General features: G+C 45.4%; 1 protein-coding gene across 5 annotated transcripts in view; it reads left to right on the top strand.

The window, feature by feature from the left end:
* RUNX1 (RUNX family transcription factor 1) overlaps nt 1-19,264 on the top strand; it is a 245,222-nt gene extending 225,958 nt beyond the window's left edge. For all 5 annotated transcript variants that reach the window (XM_059164673.1, XM_059164674.1, XM_059164670.1 and 2 more), the window contains 2 exons: nt 12,133-12,294; nt 17,789-19,264. In XM_059164673.1, coding sequence (XP_059020656.1) covers nt 12,133-12,294; nt 17,789-18,264 — 638 coding nt within the window. In that variant the 3' untranslated portion in view covers nt 18,265-19,264. The remainder of the gene's footprint in view (nt 1-12,132; nt 12,295-17,788) is intronic.
* Nucleotides 19,265-19,530: the final 266 nt, after the last annotated feature.

Below are 19,530 nucleotides of genomic sequence, written 5' to 3'. Positions count from 1 at the left end.
GAAGGTTGTATTTGAAATGCCATTTACTTTCTCTAAGTCAATAAATGAAGCTGTGGATCTTTAGATCATCAGAGGTCTGCTTATTACCAAGAGTTTTTTTGTGTGTGTGTCATTTTTTAAATCGAGATCTGTGTTAGAGTTTAAAAGAATTCCGGCAGATTTCCATTTGCCTTTCTGAATCAGTTTGGGGTGATATTCCTCTGCGAGTGTAGATTGCCCCTAGATGAATCTGACTTTATTAGTTTATGTCCTTTGTTCAGAGCACCAGGGATGAGCTTGTGAAAGCACGCGCAGCTCTTATCTTCAAAGCTCTCCTTTATACGGCAAAAGTGCACCTCAGCAACCTGTGTTACTAATCTGTGGCAGTCCCAATTAGTTCGTATCAAGGTCAGTCCTTTGGGGGGTGCACGCTGGCTGCAGACTTAAGGGAACCAGTTCCTCTTGCGCTGAGCTCGCGGAGAAGGCGGCCGAGGAGGCATCAGACAAAAGAGGGGGTTGCCCGCTCCCCGAAGAGAGGTTGATAGCGACTCTCCCTGCCCTGGCTCACAAGCCAAAGAAACTCAGTTATTCTAAAGAACCCAAAACTAGCATGGGAACCTGCCGCCCCAGGAGGAGGCTGTTTGGGTTCTCCCCCATTGTCTTACTCGGATGGCAAATATTTGAGTGCTTTTGCAGTTGCTGCAACATAACAAAAAGTGTAAGAGAACTATTTCTTGGGGACTTTTGACGAATGGAGAAGCCTTGGGCTCGAGAAGTGTAGTGAACACGACCCCTCCAAAACTGTGTCTGTGAAAAAAGAAGTTAGAGCTCTAGGTCAGGAGCATGTTGAGTTTTAGGAATGAAGGGTGATGCTGAGCTCACAGTGGCCTGTCCTGCTGTGTCTCTGAGGCCACCAAAGGAAGATAGTGAATCTGTGAATCCTGTAGGTCTCAGGTCTCCAGTGCAGGGGGTGAGGCCCCTCTTACGTGAAGAGAATATGCACCCTTGGTCTGCTGTCATGTCTACGGGAGAATGAAAGGGTCCGTGGCCAACTGGAATGGCAGTGCCTTTTAAGAGGGAGAAAGAAATTCACTGTTTGATCTGTTCAGAGATGTGCCCTATAGTCCTATGAAGTTCAGAGCATTGGAGGTGAAGGGAGGGTAGGATTCACACCACATTTGCTGCTGCTCCCCCCAAGCACATGCTGTGACTTTGTGCCTGGGGCCAAAGGCAGGATGGATGCTTGTGGAGGTGCAGAAGGGGGCGGTCCTCCCAGGGCCCCCGCCTCCTGGCTCCTGCCTCTGGGAATTCCCGGAGCTGGGCCTGATGTGTGGGAAAGGAAAACAAGGGGTGGGTGCAGGTAGGGGGAGAAAAGTCATGGCAGGACAGCACAGCCGGCAGTGAGCGTGAGGAAAACAGGAGCACACTGAAGCAGACACTGAGCCAGTGGTTTATGGAAGGAGGCCAGGCACTTCAGCTTGAGAAACTCACCCTACCCTCCTTCAGGTGGGGAGCACGGAATGGAAGCTCTTCAAGAAAGAGTGGCCGCCGTGCAACCACCTTGGGCTGAGCAGCTGCAGTGCCGCTGCTGAAAGAGGCTGGCGCTCAGTGGAAGGAAGGGCTTCTGTCTCCTCTCCAGCAGGCTGCATGTGGCAGCCTGCTGGACCCTCACATGTGCTCACCGCAAAACCACGTTTTCCCTGGGGGAAGCAGTGGGGAAACTGAGTCTCGAAGGGATTAACTCATTTGCCGCCAGCACAACCTTGAGTGAAGGACCAGTCAAGGGCTCAGCCCTAATCTCTCCAACTCCCAAATGACAGCCTTGCTCTGCTCTTGCTCTGGCCCTCATGATTGTCTGAGGGACAGCCTCAGGACATAGTCAAAGGCTAGTGAAGCATCCTTGCGGGTTCCCTGCCAGCACTCTCTAGATACGATGTGGTGTTGCATCCTTTGTTCCCCACTTCATATGACTCCTGATTTTATTAGAACTCCGTGCTTCGGCGTGTGCTGCTCCAAACCAGAGTGTCTGGGTGAAAAATCCAGAAAGGATGCATTCAGGCCCATGCTGCATGGGATCAGGGGATACAGTGGCTACATGAAGGGCTTCAGCCACTCTAAAATCTGTCAAACCATTGTTACCTTTTTTTTTTTTTTTTTAAACCACAAAAGTGCTAAAGTAAAATCTAGGGTCGCAGCTGGGAGAAAGCACAGCGGGAAAGCTATGATCATGCTGATGGGGAGTGTGGCTTCCTGTCATGTCGGCCCCGCACTACCTGTGTCTCCCACAAGAGATGTGTCTGAGTCCAGATGTTGGCTGGAGGGAGGTACACTGACACAGAGGGTTGGGGGTTGCACAGCTGGATGGAGTGGCCTCACGGGAAGCCAGGCCACAAAATGACGTGATGCATAGCTGTTGCGTGCCAGATCTCTTTCTGAGCTGGGATCCAGAGCGTCTCCTCCAATACTGACAACTCACTGTTGTCCTGCAGCCCTTGAGGCCCCAAAGTGAACATCACTCCTTTTTTCTTGCCCGCTGCCACTCTGAGGCATTACAATGACCCTGGCAAAGCTTGGCCACGTTACTTAATCTTACTGAATCTGCTTAGTCAGAGAAATCGCTGGTATCTCTTTGAGAAGTCCTAGGGACTCCCCCTCATCCTCACAGGGCTTTCCATTAACAGTCTGGACAGTGGCTTGGCTCTGACAGTCTCCCATCCTGTGCCGTGGCCTGTGATGCTCAAACCTGCACGGTCCTCTTTATAGCATGTGCTATCCCCACGGAATGTTCCTTTAGATTATTCTGTTTCTTTAGCTATGGGCCATCCCAGGTGATGCCATGCCTCCCCTGCGTGTAGCTTCCCCCTTCGAGGTGTCTGTCACTCGTTTCCTGCAAGTGAGGGTCCTCTTGCTATGTCAAGCACGTGATCCCAAGCTAGAGGCTGCCAGAGATCTCCCAGCGATTGACATGGGATTTCTGGCTCATCCCTTTCCAGGAGCTGCAGAGAGGGTGAAGGGGCTAGAGAATGAGGGGGCGGAAACCATCTTTACTGCCTGTGTTTTGAGATTTTCACTGAAGGAGAAGGGAAGAAGGGAAGGCGATGAACAGGGCAATCGTGGAATCATTTGAACCTGGCCAGTGGGCTGGCCCATCAGCAATTTACCCAGCCCACCTATAGAATCAGTGGGGGCCTGGAAAGTGTGTTCCAGGGCAGAGGCACAGACAGTGAGAATGCAGAAAATCTTTACAGGAAGGGTATCTGCAATGGATGTTTGTTTAACAAAGTCCAGGGCAACTGTCTGCAAGTCTGCAAGGGAAGACAGGGGAAGACCAAAAGGTGCCTTCTGTTCCCTCAAAACTGTGCTCCCTCCACCCCATGGGAACTGAAGGCTACTCTCTCTCTGGCCCCGGGACATGGTGCCGGCAGAGAACAGGAGGTGTTTATCCATACGCCCATCTTTTCTAGAAGCCAATGACTTACCCCCCAGCCCTTCATCAGAGAAAACTGTGCCTGAGTCCAGAGCTCTTTTCCAGACGTGCCTCAGACTGATGGGGCTGAGGGGAGAGGCCTCATGGCAAAAGTTGAACTGTTTCCCCTGGGAAGTGTCTGGCAACTCTAATGAGGACCGGCACTTTGCATTTATAGAGCGCCTTTCATCTGTGGCTCTCAAAGCTGCTCCACAAACATTAATTAACTCTCACACCTGTGAGGCAGGTGAGGCTGGTTACCCCCATTTTTAGAGATGAGGAAACAGGTTTGAAAGGAAAAGGGCTGTGGTGAGCCACCAGGGCTGGGGGTGGCTCTGCTGGAAGGGACTGGCTTTCTGGATTCCCAGCGCCCTGACCCAATGGCCCTAAGCGCAAAGCCAGGGAGCCTCCCTGGGACCAGGCTCCAAATATGGGTCCCAGAGGCTGTGCGTGGGGGAGACGTGGCCACACGCCTCCTTTTTTCCCTCCTGCAGGCAGCCTGCCACCTCCCAGGCCCTGCGATCTGGACAAGACCCCTCAAAACCCTGAAGGCCTTTAAAATGCAGCCTCCCTGGGCAGGTCTCTGCCTGGGCTTGGTGCTGGATGCTTCCCTTCCAGTAATTGCTGGAAGAATGAATGCATCTTAGCTCTACATGACTATCCAAGATGTGTATAGCCGGCAGAGACAACGGTTGGCAAATACCAGAGCTATTTCACAACCTCGCTTTTTCCAGGATCCAAAGCTGGTAGGAGCTGACTCACATTATCATGGGGTTTCACTGATAGCAACAATGTGCAAATCCCGTGTCTGCTACCTGGGCGCACTTCTAAGTGACCGCTTAGCCCTCCTTCCTTTTGCCGTGCTGCGTTTTGACTCCCTGCCACAGAGGCCAGAGGAAATGGCCCTGAAGGACAGTGGGACTTCCAGGGAAATGCCTCTTTCAAAGCAGAGAAGGACCCCGTGCCTGGGGCCACCACAGCATGGGGTTCTAAAGGTAGCAGCAGAGCCCCAGGGGGCATCCTTTTGTTTGCAGAGCCGAGATCTTCCCTCCCAAGGGTCCAAGATGGGGAGATGCAAGCTGCCACCACCACCACCACCACCCCCAGGGCCAGCCCTGACACATCACCCTGGAAACTGACTCACATCTCTGAGCCCTGAGTCATATCCTGTTGTGCGTTTGGAGGCATCCAAGAGGGCATTACACCAGCTACCCATGACTGAGGTGAATCTGAAGGGCACCCTGGGAACTACCCTGCTGTCTTCCAAACAGAAAGAGGGAAAAAATCCTCCAGGGGAAAAAAAAAAAACACCAGGATGGCCCTGAGGGTTTCTGTGTTCACCAAGCAAGTTTGGCTCTTAAAAATAGACGCCAGGGCCCCATGACATACATAACTGTCTGGTCTCTGTTTTTAAACGGCTCTGAAGGGTTACCAAAAGGTCGCATCTTTTAAAGATATCAGCCGAAGAGCCAAGGGAAGGGCCTTCTAACTATAATAGCCACACCACAGAGCTGCCAACCTCCTCCTGGCCCCTGGCAGAGAGATGATTGTGCTGTTGGGAATCCAGGTTTTGAGGGTGGGCATTCAAGACCCCAGAGAGGTAGGTGGTCCTAGTCAAACCAAAAGGGGTCTCTGGCCATGCTCCTATGTGGCCTGGTGGGGGCCTGGGGCCAAAGTTGGAAGTTTGAAACATTTCAAAGAACAACTTTCAGTTTTGTTGATTTTCTTTGTCACCTTCCTGTGCGACACCTTCTTTGTCATTCTGTTTCCCCGATTGCTACTTTAATTCTTATTATGTCTTTTCTTCTCCTTGCTTTTGGCTTATTTTGCTCTTTTTCCTCTAGTTTCCTAAGCTGGGAGCTTAAATTATTGATTCTGGACCACTCTTCTTTTCTAATATATGCATTCAATGTTTTAACTATCCCTGGAAGCACTGCTTGCACTATGTTCCACAAATAGTGAGAAGCTGGATATTCATTTAGTTCAAAATGCCTTCTAATTTCTCTTGAGAATTCTTAGTTTACCCATGGGTTACTTGGAGGTCTGTTGTTGAAGCTCCAAATATTTGTTCTAGGTAACTTTCTGTTGTTCGTGGGTGGTGGTAGTGGTGGTGTTGCTGTTGTTTTGTTTTTAGTATTAAATCCGTGCGGCCTGAGAATAAACTTTGTATGATTTCTGTTCTTTTAAATTTGTTAAGGTGTATTTTATGGCCCAGAATATGGTCTGTCTGGGCAAATGTCCCCTGTGAGCTTGAGAAGAAAGGGTATTCTGCTGTTGTTAAATGGAATCCTCTATAAATGTCAATTACATCAAGTTTGTTGGGAACACTGTTCAGGTCAAAATGCCCTAATTTTCTGCCTGCTTGATCCATAAGTTACTGGGAGAGGGGTGTCGAAGTCTTTAGCTAAGTGTATTTTTCTATTCCTTCTTGTAGTTCTAAATCAGTGTTTGCCTTGTGTTTTCTGACACTGTTCTTAGGTGCTTACATATTAAAGATTGTTACATCTTCTTAGAGAACGCAGTCTTTCATCGTCTTGCAATTCTCATCTTATCCCTGAAAATTTTCCTTTTTCTGAAGTTAGTTTTATATTAAATTAATACGGCTACTGCCGTTCTTTTGGTTAGTGTTAGCATGGTCTTACTACATCTCTTTACTTTCACCCTGAGTCTTTATATTTAAATAGTTTCCTTGTAGACAACATATAGTTGGGCCTTGTTATTAACTCATTCTGACAATCCCTGTCTTTAAATTGGTGCATGTAGAACATTCATACTTAAGTGATTATTGGTATGGTTGAATTCATATGTACCATGTTTGTTTTCTATTTCTATCTTTGTTTCTCCTTCCCTGTTGAGGTATAGTTTTGTAGAATATAGAATTCTTTAAACACTTGAAATATTTACGACACTTTTGCTTGTATGATTTTTGAAGAGAAGTTAGAAGTAATTCTTACCCTTGTTGCTCTCTGGGTAAGATGTTTCTGTAGATTATTCGGTATTTATCTAGGTGTTCTCTCAGCTTCTTGGATCTGTGGTTTGGTGTCCATCATTAGTTTTGAAATACTACTGGCCATTAATACTTCAGATGTTTCTTCTACTCTGTTTTCTTTTCTTTTTCCTTCTGATATTTCCACTATGCATATGTTACACCTTTGGAAATTTTCCCAAAGTTCATGAATGTTCTGTTTTAGGTTTTTCTGTTTGCTTTGTTTTCTTTCTTTGTTTTTTCTCTTTACATTTTAGTTTGGGAAGTTTCTATTGACATATTTTGGAGCTCATTGATTCTTTCCTCAACCATATCTAGTCTATTGATGAGCCCATCAAAGGCATTTCTCATCTCTGTTACAATGTTTTTCATTTCTAGAATTTCCTTTTGTATCTGAGAGTTGCCATCTCCCTCTTACATCACCCATCCGTTCCAGCATGATGTCTCTTTTTTCCATTAGAACCCTTAATATATTAATCATAATTAAATTCCCTGGCCAGTAACTCCAAAATCTGTGTCATATCTAAGTCTGGTTCTGCTGTTTGTTGTATCTCTTCAGACTACTTTCCTTACATTTTGGCATGCCTTGTTATTTCTGATTTGAAAGCTAGACATGAGGGGCACCTTGGTGGCTCAGTCAGTTAAGCATCTTATTCTTGGTTTTTGGCTCAGGTCATGATCTCAGGGTCCTGGGATCAAGCCCTACATCAGACTCCAGGCTGAGCATTGTGTCTGCTTGAGGATTTTCTCCCTCCCTGTCCCTGGCTCTTCTCCCTGCTCACACATTCCCCTCTCTGTCTTTCTCTCTCTAAAATAAATTAAATAAATAAATAATAAATAAATCTTAAAAAGAAAGAAAGAAAGAAAAAAAGAAAGAAAGCTAGATGTGATTTATCAGATGATGGGAATGGATGTAAGTAAAACTTCAGTGTGAGATTTTATGGTCATCTAGCTAGGAGTTGGGCTGTGCTTCATATTTACTGTAGCTGTAGATGTCAGAGGCTTCAATTCCTCCAATATCCTTGTTTTCATCTCCCTTGTTGCCTTTAGACTTCCCTAAGAACTCTTCTCTAGTCTCTTTGAACTGTAACCCACTGTTACTATACTGGATCCCATGAAAACCTGGAAGAATTCCTGATGCCAATCTCATGAAAGTGTCCCCACTCCAGTCCCCATACATGCACAAATGACTGAAGCTCCTAGAAGTTTCTTACTTTCATGGTAGTCTATACTTGGTCTCCAACAGTTTATCAAAATTACCAGTTAAGCGTTCCAACCAATTTACAGCTCCAGCAGCTTCTGGTCGTGGTATGCACACCTCACTCAGTATGATCTTCTATAGTCACCTGCCTCTCAAGATTTCAGGGTGGCGGTTTGCCCTACAATCTCAGTTCCCTAACAGATCCAAGAAGAGTCATGAATTACCACTCTGTTCAGCTCTTTCCTTGTAAAGAGGGGAGTGGTGACTCCCAAGCTCTTTGCATTTCAGAGCTACAGCTGGAAGCAGCAGAACATCTTGACATCAGTTATTTGATAGGGTCATTTTTCACTCTGAATATATTTTGATATTGCTGCATCAAAAGGTGAAAGCACTCACTTTCTTACTGATGTATGCCATTGATCCCTCTGAATTCACCACTCACATCCACCCTACCTTATCCCCAATCCCCCTTCTCTGACCTCATTTCAAAAGGAGAGGGGCTCAGTTTTAACCATTTTTTGATGATCAGACATCTGAAAATAACCCATCACAAAACGACCTCAGTAAAGTGGCTGCATCAAAACATTATGTACCCTGAAAAATAACAGGAGGCAGAGAGGCTCAAATTTAAATTTTCTAATCCAGTCGTTTTATTAATGGACATGTGAACTGATTGAGATTGGGTCTTTGCCCCCTCTATCCTTACCTCAAATCTCCAGTTTTCTTGCCTTTTACCACTTAATCTCTGTAGCCCAGTTCCTCCCGGGTGCTGAAGACCAGCAGGCAAACTTTTTATCAGTGAATGGCATGATATTATTACTTGAACCTCACCCTGGAGCAGGAGTGTATGGCCTTACCAATAAATTATCAGATAAATCCCTTGGCGTGGGTTTATTTTCCTTTTTAATAATATAATCATAAAAAGTAGTCAGACGTACTGAGCATTTAATGTGGCCAAAAAATGTGCTACTTGCTTTTACATATGGCTTATCTCACTTATTCTTCACTACTATCATTTGAAGTAAGAGAACTACATACCAGAGAATATAAGTGACTTGCCCAGGCTAAAGGCAGAATTCGGACTGAAATCGATCTATGATTTAAATTAGGTGCTTTCCCTAGTCTGTTCCTTGCAGAGGCAGAACGTAAGTGCGTAATAAATGCCATTAGGGTTATCTCTAATGTGGGAACAGCTGTTTGCAAGTCCAGATTAGGCAGATAATCCACCAATTCACCTGAATACAGGTCCGCCACTCGCTGTAATTCCCTAAAGGCAAGGACTATAGTCCATTCACTACTGAGTCCCCAAAACAGTGACCCTAGTAAAGCAAAAATGCTCATTGGCAACATGAATGAATGAGGATATGAATAACTTCATGAGCCCATGAATTAATGAAAAAATTAATTAATGTGAATGAATAAATGAAGCAACTCTCAGCATGACTATCAGTGCCCCAGGAAGAAACCTTTCCAAGCATCATCTATTCCCAGGATCTTCACTGATACCAGACTAGAAGCTCCAATGGGTCAGGAACGACATTGGCCTTATTCATCAGGCTATTACTAGCTAAGTTAGCACATGCCTAGCACATACTAAAATTTCAGTAAACTTTCGTTCTTTTCGATGGACTGACTTAGCAGAGGCACTCCATTGAAGAACAAGTAGCCCTACTGTCTGGAGAATGACTGACAGTGGTTCTCTTCCTCAGCCTGTGGCTTCTTTCCTGGATAACTTCCATCTTCTCCCTCCCTACTTCCTCTTCCCAGCATAGGTGTATTTATTGTTACAAGCACTATTCTTCACCCCACCCTTCCAACTGAATCTTTCTTAAATCTGATTAACATACAAGTTCAGCAGAGAAATACTGTATACCATCAGTTTGAATTAGAATCCTACACTATTGGAAGGGGCTTTGAGATCATGTCTTTTCAGAGAGGAAAATAAGGGTGTATAAACAAGTGGTTTAGGCTCAAAGACAAGCATGGAGGCCACTTATCCTACTTACCGTGCCTCTCATTCCCATGGTTGGGGTGGCCCACAGTACTGCCCAATATTTCCACACCTGCCTTCTTGTGTTCACGTTGGCCCCATCAGAACAACTGGTAACAGTAAACTCAGCATACATCATATCATCAGTCCTAGTTTTTTTGTTCTATTTGGTGCTTTGGGGTTTTTTATTAATAATACACATAGAATTAGAAAATACCCAAAAAACCTGACATGAGAAGCTCGCCATCACCACCTTCTGGCCCACCGCTGGCAATGAATCCAAACGCAGCTCACTCTGGTCACATGAATGAAAAATGATAATGCAGAGGTCCTTTGGGGTTTTAGTGCTAGCCCTCCTCTAACGCTGGAAAGCTACGTTGTGGTGTGAAGCAAGAATGTTGAATCTAAAACCCTGTGTTTAAAAAAAAAAAAAAAAAACAATCACAGAACTTGGACTTTAATCATAAAGATCATTTTACCAAAGCATATTTTTTAAAAGGCTGTGAAACATTATGCAACGTTTGCATGGTTTAATTATGAGTTTAGAAAAGCCTAGCACAACTTTTTCACTACAGTAAAACATGACAGAGCATGAATCATGGCATAATACTTTATGCTTACTGTGGTTTTAGACATGGGGTTAGGGGTGCTGGGCTGTCTACACAGCAAGGCATGAATTACTGAACCGCAATTCACACCCCGGAGGACTTTATGACAATTATAAAACCTCTTTTGTTTGCTTCTTAAATGATTAAAATATTTGAGTACTATATATTCATCTAGCAAATGTGTATATCTAGGACATATGCATGTCTTACAAAAATATCTTGAGTCTATAATTTATTTTTCACTTGGAGCAAAACCCTTATAGTAATACAGGAATGTTGAACAATCTGCTGTTTTGCTCTTTCAGTTACTAGAAACACTGTTACCTGTAAGGCTGTGCAGGATCCTTGACTATAGTGGATCTTTCATTTCCACTGAGTTTAGAATGGACCAGCTATTTTATTCTCTGCCTTCTGCTCAAATTCCCCCAAATTCAGAATGGAATGAGGACCCTTCTTTAATATTAGGTTTCAGAGATTCTAAGTGAAAATATTTGCCCAGATATTCCAAGCTTAAAAATTGAGTTATTTGAAAAGAAAGAAATTGATCCACATGAGGGACGGGGACTGGGAGGGAGGGGGGAGTGGGGGGCAGGTAGTTGGCAGGCAGAAGAGCCGGGGATCCAGGTAGATCTATCTCTAAACCCCTGATTCCCTTATCCACTCTGCCGGGCTTCAGACAGATAAACCGAAACAGCAAACTTGAACTGCTGGAAAAGAAAAGCCCCTGAAGGAAGGAGAACTGGATATTTCACAACGAGTAGAAAGAACTCACTTCTTTATGTCCTGGCACATACACAGCCTACACCCAGCATTTTCCTGAGAAACGTTGCTCTTTCTAAATTTACTCCCAGCTTCTTGTAGCTCTGGCTATGAAGACCCCTGGGAACTAGTGTAGTCCATAGAGAAGGTGGGACACAAAGAGAAAATCGATGTTTAACCCTAAAGAAATGGAAGGCTATCTTGTGGGGGAACTGTTCCCATTCAACTTTTCTTACACGTGTTGCCTGAGATTAGAGGGTTCGTTCATTTTTTTCTTCTCCTTTTCATCTGCACTGTGATGCTTTTGAAAACTAAGACTCCTATGAATGCTAGAGTCAAATTTACAAAATCCTCTTTACCTCAATCTTCTGAAGTCAGAGTTTTGTCTCTTCTCTATCCCAGTCCCCACTTAATGGCTCTCTATAAAACACTTGCTCAACATTCTGCCCTTTAAACATTGCAAACTTGAGGTCTTGAAAAGGTGCAGGACACCTGTCGGTCTGGGTTGGTAGAGCCAGATCTCTACTGCTGGGCTTGTGAACAAATCCTCAGGTCTCATCATCAGCTTCCCAGCCAGACCTTTTCTAAATTCCTTGGGAGAGAATTCACCTAAATAGAGGATATTTGAAAGTCCTTGGCATATTTTTGCCAAAGTTAAGGAAAAAAAAAAAAAAAAAAAAAACCTCTATGTTCTTTTTTGCTTACTGAGCACAGATGGATAGGTGATCCACCTGAGTTTATAAAATCTTTCTGAGGATGAGAATTGTAACTCTTGCTAAAGCTGAAATTGTCTGGGTGGTTGATATGTGCTGTAGTTTAACAGGTGAGCATTAACACTTCTACCTGGAAAGCATATTCAACCTCTCCCATCATTGTTATCATGATTAAATCAAACCTCCGGAAGAAACAGTTATCAGAGGAAAATCTTCAAGAATCACACATAAACTGTATTTCAGTGTCTCTCGGGGGAGGGCGGAAATCATCCAACAAAAGCAAATACTTGGATTTACTAGACACTGGTCAGCAGGCCACAGGCATGTATGACATATTTAAACAGAGGTAACTAGTTTTTTATTAAGAGATTTGTTTTTTCTTAAACCCCACCCCATTCTACATTTGATTGACCTCCCTGATTCTCTGCAGACACAAGGCAGATCCAACCATCCCCACCGTGGTCCTACGATCAGTCCTACCAGTACCTGGGATCGATCGCCTCACCTTCTGTACATCCAGCAACACCCATCTCACCTGGACGGGCCAGCGGCATGACAACCCTCTCTGCAGAGCTTTCCAGTCGACTCACAAGTAAGCTGCTTGAACACACCCTTTGAAGTCAAGCTAGAGTGGAAGGTTCGAGAGACTGGAGATGCATAAAGGGTTTGGCAGTCATTCAGGGATGGGGGTAAAATTGTGGTTTAAACACAAGGTTGTTTAAGTCCCGTGTCCATTCACTGATTTTCCCTGACATCTGGCGAGAGAGATTATGAATATGAAAGAAGAAAAGGATTCTTTGAACATGTCGGGGTTGCTCTCACCTTTGGCAGAGAGAGGTAACAGCTGGGGGATTAAATAATATACAAGGCCAAAGGAATCAGCTCCTAGGACTCAGGAGGGACTGTCCCATTTGATGGTGGCAAGCTTTCACAGGTCATGTGAACAACACTGGGGTACCTGTAGAATGGGAAACAGCTACACCCCAAATGAGACATTTTGAACTAAGAGCTCTTCATCCTGGATTAGAGGAACAGAATGGAAAGCTCGGGTGTCGTGGTTAGCATAATTGTTGTTAATACGAGCTCATTAAATATTAGTCATTTAACCTATGAGACCTTTTGGGCTTGGCACTCACCTTTGCTCGTGGGCAGGGAAATCAGAGTTAGAGAAAAATTCCTTTGTTGAAAGCAAAAGAAGAAACTCCCTGTTTGGAGCTTTGAAATTGGAGCTGGACCAAACTGTGAAAATACTTCAGAGAACTTCAGCATTATGAAGCCTGCAAACACACTTCATATGCGTGGGGAGGAGGGTGGTTGTTTTTGCTTTTCAGTTCTTGAGATCAGATTATAGTAGATTAGGGGGCAGGCAAAGGGGCAAAGGCGTCATGTCTGCCATTTTAAATGTCGGATAATGTGGTGTTTTCCAGACAGTTGTGATTACTTGAGATTTCACCAAATGCTTTAGCTTCTTTTTGGAGCTTCTCAACAGCACCATCATTGGCATCTGGGGCCAGAGAATTCTTTGTGGTAGGTGGGGGGGCGGGGGCAGGGGGGTGCTGCCCTGTGCACTGTAGGATATTCAGCGGCATCTCTGGCCTTTAGATACAGCAACAGGTCCACTCCCCTGCACAAGATGACTAAAAATGTCTCCAGACACTGTCAGATATCTGGAGGGCGCCCAGCTGTCCCCTGGTTGAGAACCACCATCTTCGAGTATTCTTAGGTGCTGTGGTAAAATGGAAAAGCCAAAAAGCCAACTTAGTTGCCCACTTTTTGTATTAATGCCAAGATTTTCAGGGCACCTGCTGGCCTAAGGAGTTGAGGAAGTAGCATAAGAATGATGACGTCAGTTCAGCTTGTTGTTTCAGAAGTTCTGTTCCCTCAGGACCAGTTTGACTCCAAAGGCACTTGTCAACTTTTATTGATTCTTCTCAGAGCACTGCTCTGCTCTCTACATCTAAAACAATCACTGTTTTCCTTGGTAATGTGCCTGCTGTGGGTCTCTGGGAATGTATTACGTAAGACTTCTGACTTGGTCACCACCCAAGATCCGCACCTTATGGTTTCAAGAGCCCTCAGGGGGCAGCGGCTCCAGCTGACCAGTGTTCAGATGCGAGGGTGACTTTTCTTTTTCTTAAAGGGAATGGGTAATGTGTGCTTCCAAGTCCCGTGTTGCTGTGAACGCTTCTGAATAACTGGGACCTCAATTACCCAAGGAGTGAGGAAAGGACATTTTATGGTCTGAGGGTGTGAAGGACACAAAACCCACGTCTCATCTCAGCACCCAAGAATTATCTTTCCCTGTCTTGGAGGGAGGGTGCGAGAGAATTCCAGATGAGCTTTCCCCGGTGGCAGACAAAGGCATGGGAGATTGCTCTTCAACTTGGCAGATCTCCCTCTGAGAAATCAAGCCTGGAGTGCGGGCCTGAAAAACCTTGTCATACGCCTGGGGGCACTAGGGGGTTGCGACACATGAAAGCAAAGTGGCTGCCCTGGCTGCCAGCTTTGAGAACCTGACACTGCTCTGCTCCTGCTTTTCCTTTTAATCCTGCCCAGAGCTCTGTGTTCAGCCCCTCTCCCCACCCCCAGCCCCACCTGGACTTCCTTCTGCACCAGGGACTTGCACACTCGTTCTCTCTTTCTCCTTTGCAGACAGTCTCCACACCTTGTCTGAAAAGAGATGTCATCTGGAGGTTTTCCTTTATTTTTTTTTTCTTTAAAAAAAATTAATGTTTAGCTGCCAACCTGGGCGACAGACAGCATGCATTAATCTGAGTCATGCAAAAGATCCTTTTAAGGCTGCCATTATCTGCTCAAGCTGTTTAATCCTTTGGGGGCAGTGGGAGGGGCTGGAGTGGGACAGCTTTCATCCACGTCAAGCTGTGGAACAAACACTTGAGCTGTCATGGCAAATATTTAGCCCCATCGGTGGGGAAACATTTCCAACTAAAATACCTGAACCTCCTAATCCCCAGATTTCCTACTCTTTAAAAGCTCCCTGTGACTATCTGGGGTCTCCACCCCCACCCACTATGGAATAAGGGGGCACTGGGCCAGCCCAAAGGACAAATGGGCGACAGTGGGGTGATTGGTGCATGACAGTGGGGCTCAGTAGGAAATGTCAGATGAGACATAAAAATGGAAACAAATATTTGAATAGATCATTTGAATCAGAACATATCTAGAGGGCCAAAGATCTTTTATTATCAAAATGTGTGGGGAGAGAAAGCTCACTTTTGTCCAGTGGTGCGGTGGAGACAGGAGAATCACGGGCAGTATGGAGGATCTTTCAGATACTCTGCCCACAAGTGAAAGAACTATTTTCCTCTGACAGCTGAGACCATAACATCATTGCATTACTTATGTCCGTGACCAGCCACGGACTCACTGGGGATTACGGTAACTTGGTACCATCACCACATTACCACGTAGTTGTTGGAACAGACTGGCAGAGCATGTCCAGACATCACCATGAAACAGGGTGACCTTTCATTCATTCTCCAGTGGATTCACCTTTTTGTCTCAGGGCAAATGAAGCAAGAGGAATACTGGGCGGAGTCATTAATTTGTGTCCAGAGTCTTGCATCAGATGCCAACAAATTGATTGTATTTGCCTAATGCTCTTCCTCCTACCTCAGCTTCTCCCTAGACTATAGAAATCTAACTGGAAAAATAGAGTCAAGCTTCCTGTCACAGCTCTCTGGGTGAGCAAAAACAAGTGACACAGAGCTTGCTCACAGACGGCCCCAGTAAGTGGCCAGGGACAAACCGTGTGGAATGAGGTGCGGCCTGGCTTCAGGACGAGCTAGAGTGTGGCCGTGGAAGGGCAGCCCCAGAACCACTGTCAGTTTACAACGTTTTCCCTGCCCACATGTCTGACTGGCTTTGAAAAGATTAACAGGAGTGTTTGTTTGAAAGTCAGACTCCTGGTTTCCTCATTAGCACAGAGATTGGCTACAAGCTTTGGTTGTTTCTATAAACTTTAATTACCTCTCTGATGAGGGGTATATACCTCCTCATCACATTCACCCCAAATTTATAGAGGAGTTTGGAAAGAGAGAAAGGGGAGAAGGCGGGGGGGAAAGGGGGAGAGAGAGAGAGAGAGAGAGAGAGGGGATGAGAGAGAGAGAAAGGCAGAAAGAGAATGAGAACACTAGCTCTCCCTGCTGGAATAATAGGCTTGAAATATGAGGAAGTTGATCAACCCCGGAAGCCTTCCAAAAACAGATTAATCCACCCTGGTAGCTTTCCTTTCAGAGCAAACTCTTGGCTCTGTCAAGTTTCTCTATGGGCCTGAACACAAAAGGACACAGACTACATGCCATCCTGAGCTTGGACTTACTCTGTATGTTGATTTGGGAGCTGAAAAACTTTTAAACATTTAATTTTGCCTCTGCTATCTTTTGGGTTTGCTGCTGTAAAGACTACAGCCCTGGCCCAGTCATTTGATTAATAATTCTGAGGAACAGGATACCATCTTACATCTACATGGTGATTCTCAGTCGGAGAGTGGGGGAATGGTTACCCTGCTTCACCCTACCCCCGGAACATTTGGCAGTGTCTGGAGACAATGTTAGTTGTCACAATGCAGGGTGTGGGAGCGCTATGGACATTTGGTAGGCAGAAGCTAAGAATGCTCCCAAACATACTACAATGCAAGGGACAGCTCCCCACACCCCCAACAAATATATATCTGGCCCAAAATGTCAACAGTACCACTGCTGAGAAACTGATCTACAGGACATGAGGAACACTTCCTGGCACCCAAAGCCCCTAGTAGTTCCCAAGGGCAGCCTATGGTAAAGAAAAATATTCCCAAGGGCAGTCTATGGTAAAGAAAAATGCAGAAGGATGCAATGAAGGCCAAAGCCAGTTTCTGAGACCAGAAATGCAGAATCCTAACAAAGTGAGTTTTCTAGACAAAGTTTTGTCATTCCTGTTAAAACTTAAACATGTGGAAAAATGGAGTGGATAAATCAAAGCCCTACAGCCATTTGTGTTAACAAATCATTGAAGCACGAGGGAATACCAGGCGACACTGAGGTCCTATTTTGCTAAAAATGTGGAAGTAGTCTAAAGGCACATGAGAGGGGAGGAAGAGTGGTACTGATACTCACTGACAATCACTCACAGTCACTACTATGGCATGCATTAGGTAGAATCATAAGAAACTGACAATTTTAATTGTTTGAAACCTACAGAAATAGCAGTTTCCTGTGATTCAACATAAATATTATGTATGCTGTATTATAATGTTATTACATATTAGGATTGTAACACAGTATCATATTATATATGATATATTCTATTAATATTAATCTATGGATGCATCTATCTCATACTATCATATAATTACTATTATATAATTTTATAAGTTACATATTGTTATATTAATATCACAAATTACATTTATATTAATATTGGCATATTAATATATTGATTATCAACGACTGGCAAACTTTTTTCCATAAAGGACCAGATACTTAATATTTTAGGCTTCCCGGGTCCCACGGTTTGTCTGTGTCATGACGACTCCACTCTGCAGTGGTCGTTCTTCAGTAACTAGGAGAATTCCTAATAGGAGTGAGGCTCATTCCAGTGAAACTTCATGCAGGGCAACGGATATGAGCATTTCACATAATTTTCACATCAGAAAATACAATCCTTCTTTTCACTTTTTTCAACCATTTAGAGAAGTAACTCATTCTCACCTTGGGGGCCATACAAAAACTGGTGGCGTCGAAAAGGTGGGTTTGCCAACCCTGTCATTACCTCGATATCACAGGTATTATATTTATATATAGTATGTGTTATGTTACACTGTATTGCATCCTATTATACTGTAATGACATTGTAGCCTATCCCACCTTACATTCCGTGACTCCCCGAGTCACCACCCTGTGTCACCGCAGACCATCACACCACCTCCCTGCCCACTAGCATGCTGGGTAGGCAGCCAACTCCCTTGGCTCCCGGGGCAGCAGCATTCTGGGTAATCATCCGGTGGGCGGGGCGCGGGCCGGAGGACCATGGCTTCCCTGGCTCCCATCTCCCACCTCACCATCTTTTCTCTCCCGCCCCCACAGCGGCCCCCGACCTGACGGCCTTCGGCGACCCACGCCAGTTCCCTGCGCTGCCCTCCATCTCAGACCCTCGCATGCACTACCCCGGAGCCTTCACCTACTCCCCGACGCCCGTCACGTCGGGCATTGGCATCGGCATGTCGGCCATGAGCTCGGCCACGCGCTACCACACGTACCTGCCGCCGCCCTACCCTGGCTCGTCGCAGGCACAGGGCGGCCCCTTCCAGGCCAGCTCGCCCTCCTACCACCTGTACTACGGCGCCTCGGCTGGCTCCTACCAATTCTCCATGGTGGGCGGCGAGCGTTCGCCACCGCGCATCCTGCCGCCATGCACCAACGCCTCCACGGGCTCGGCGCTGCTCAACCCCAGCCTCCCGAACCAAAGCGACGTGGTGGAGGCTGAGGGCAGCCACAGCAACTCGCCCACCAACATGGCACCCGCTGCGCGCCTTGAAGAGGCTGTGTGGCGGCCCTACTGAGGGCCCCGCGGCAGCCCAGCGGGAGGAGCGCCCCTGCCCAGGCCCAGCCTATGCTCTGGAGAGCCCATGGGTATGGGGTCCGTGGCCGGCACTGCGGAGGGGGCGCGCCCTTGCCAACCGGGTTCTGGGATCTCACTCTGCTCCGCACCCGCGATCACCCCCACCCCGGCCCTGGGGCACTCGGGCCCCCTGGCCACCTGCACCCCGAGGCCATGCGAAGCGCCATTGCTGTGGGCCCGGCTCACCTTTTCCGAACCTGACCCAACAGGAGGGTGTCCGCTTCACCACCACGTGGACACGTCGTAAGGCAAACAGGAAGATTCCCGGAGGGAAACTGTGAATGCTTCTGATTTAGCGATGCTGTGAATAAAAGAAAGATTTTATACCCTTGACTTCACTTTTTAACCAAGTTGTTTATTCCAAAGAGTGGAATTTTGGTTGGGGTGGGGGCGGGGAATGCAACTCCTCTTGTTTGGTATCTAATTTGTATTTTTTAGTTTTCTTTTCCAGCACCTTATAAATTGCAAAGTGCATATTTGCATTTGGGGTGGTTTTTATATATATATATATATATATATATATATATATATATATATATATTAAAAAATTGAGCTTGCTTCTTTCTTGCTTTGACAATTGAAAGAAATATGATTCCTTTTTTCTGTAAGTTTTATTTAACTTTTCTTTTGGACTTTCGTGTAGTTGTTCTTTTGAGAAACAGCTACAGCTTTGGGTCATTTTCAACTACTGTATTCCCACAAGGAATCCCTAGATATTTATGTATCTTGTTGTTTAGACACTTACTTATGTGTTGATACTTTTTTATTATTTAAATGTACTTATATTAAGAAGAAAAATATCAAGTACTACATTTTTGTTTTTGATAGTAGCCAAAGTTAAATGTATCACATTGAAGAAGGCTGGAAAAAAAGGATGAGCAATGTGATGACTTGGTTATCTAAATATTGTTTACATTAAACTCCCTTTCATGTTAATCAAACGAGTTGGTAGCTAATGCAGCAATGTTTTTAATGCTTTTTAGATACTGAGGGTCACTTGAAGGATCTGAAGTATGGAATTTTCTGCCAAGCTCAACAAAGGGTCTCATACCTGACTCCCTCCTTTCCAACAGAGAAGGTCAAATCTGGTTCCAGGAGGTTCAGATAGTTGTCAATGATTGCACCTCTGGAGAGGATTTATTTTCTGCCTAGGGGTTTGCTCCCTCTATGGGCTTGATAATTCTAGTCAGGCTTTGTAACCATTGAA

Source organism: Mustela lutreola, chromosome 2 (assembly GCF_030435805.1).
Source record: "Mustela lutreola isolate mMusLut2 chromosome 2, mMusLut2.pri, whole genome shotgun sequence".
In the NCBI taxonomy this organism is placed as follows: domain Eukaryota; kingdom Metazoa; phylum Chordata; class Mammalia; order Carnivora; family Mustelidae; genus Mustela; species Mustela lutreola.
Note: the sequence above shows the minus strand (reverse complement) of the source record. Positions and strands in the feature narration are given on the sequence as shown.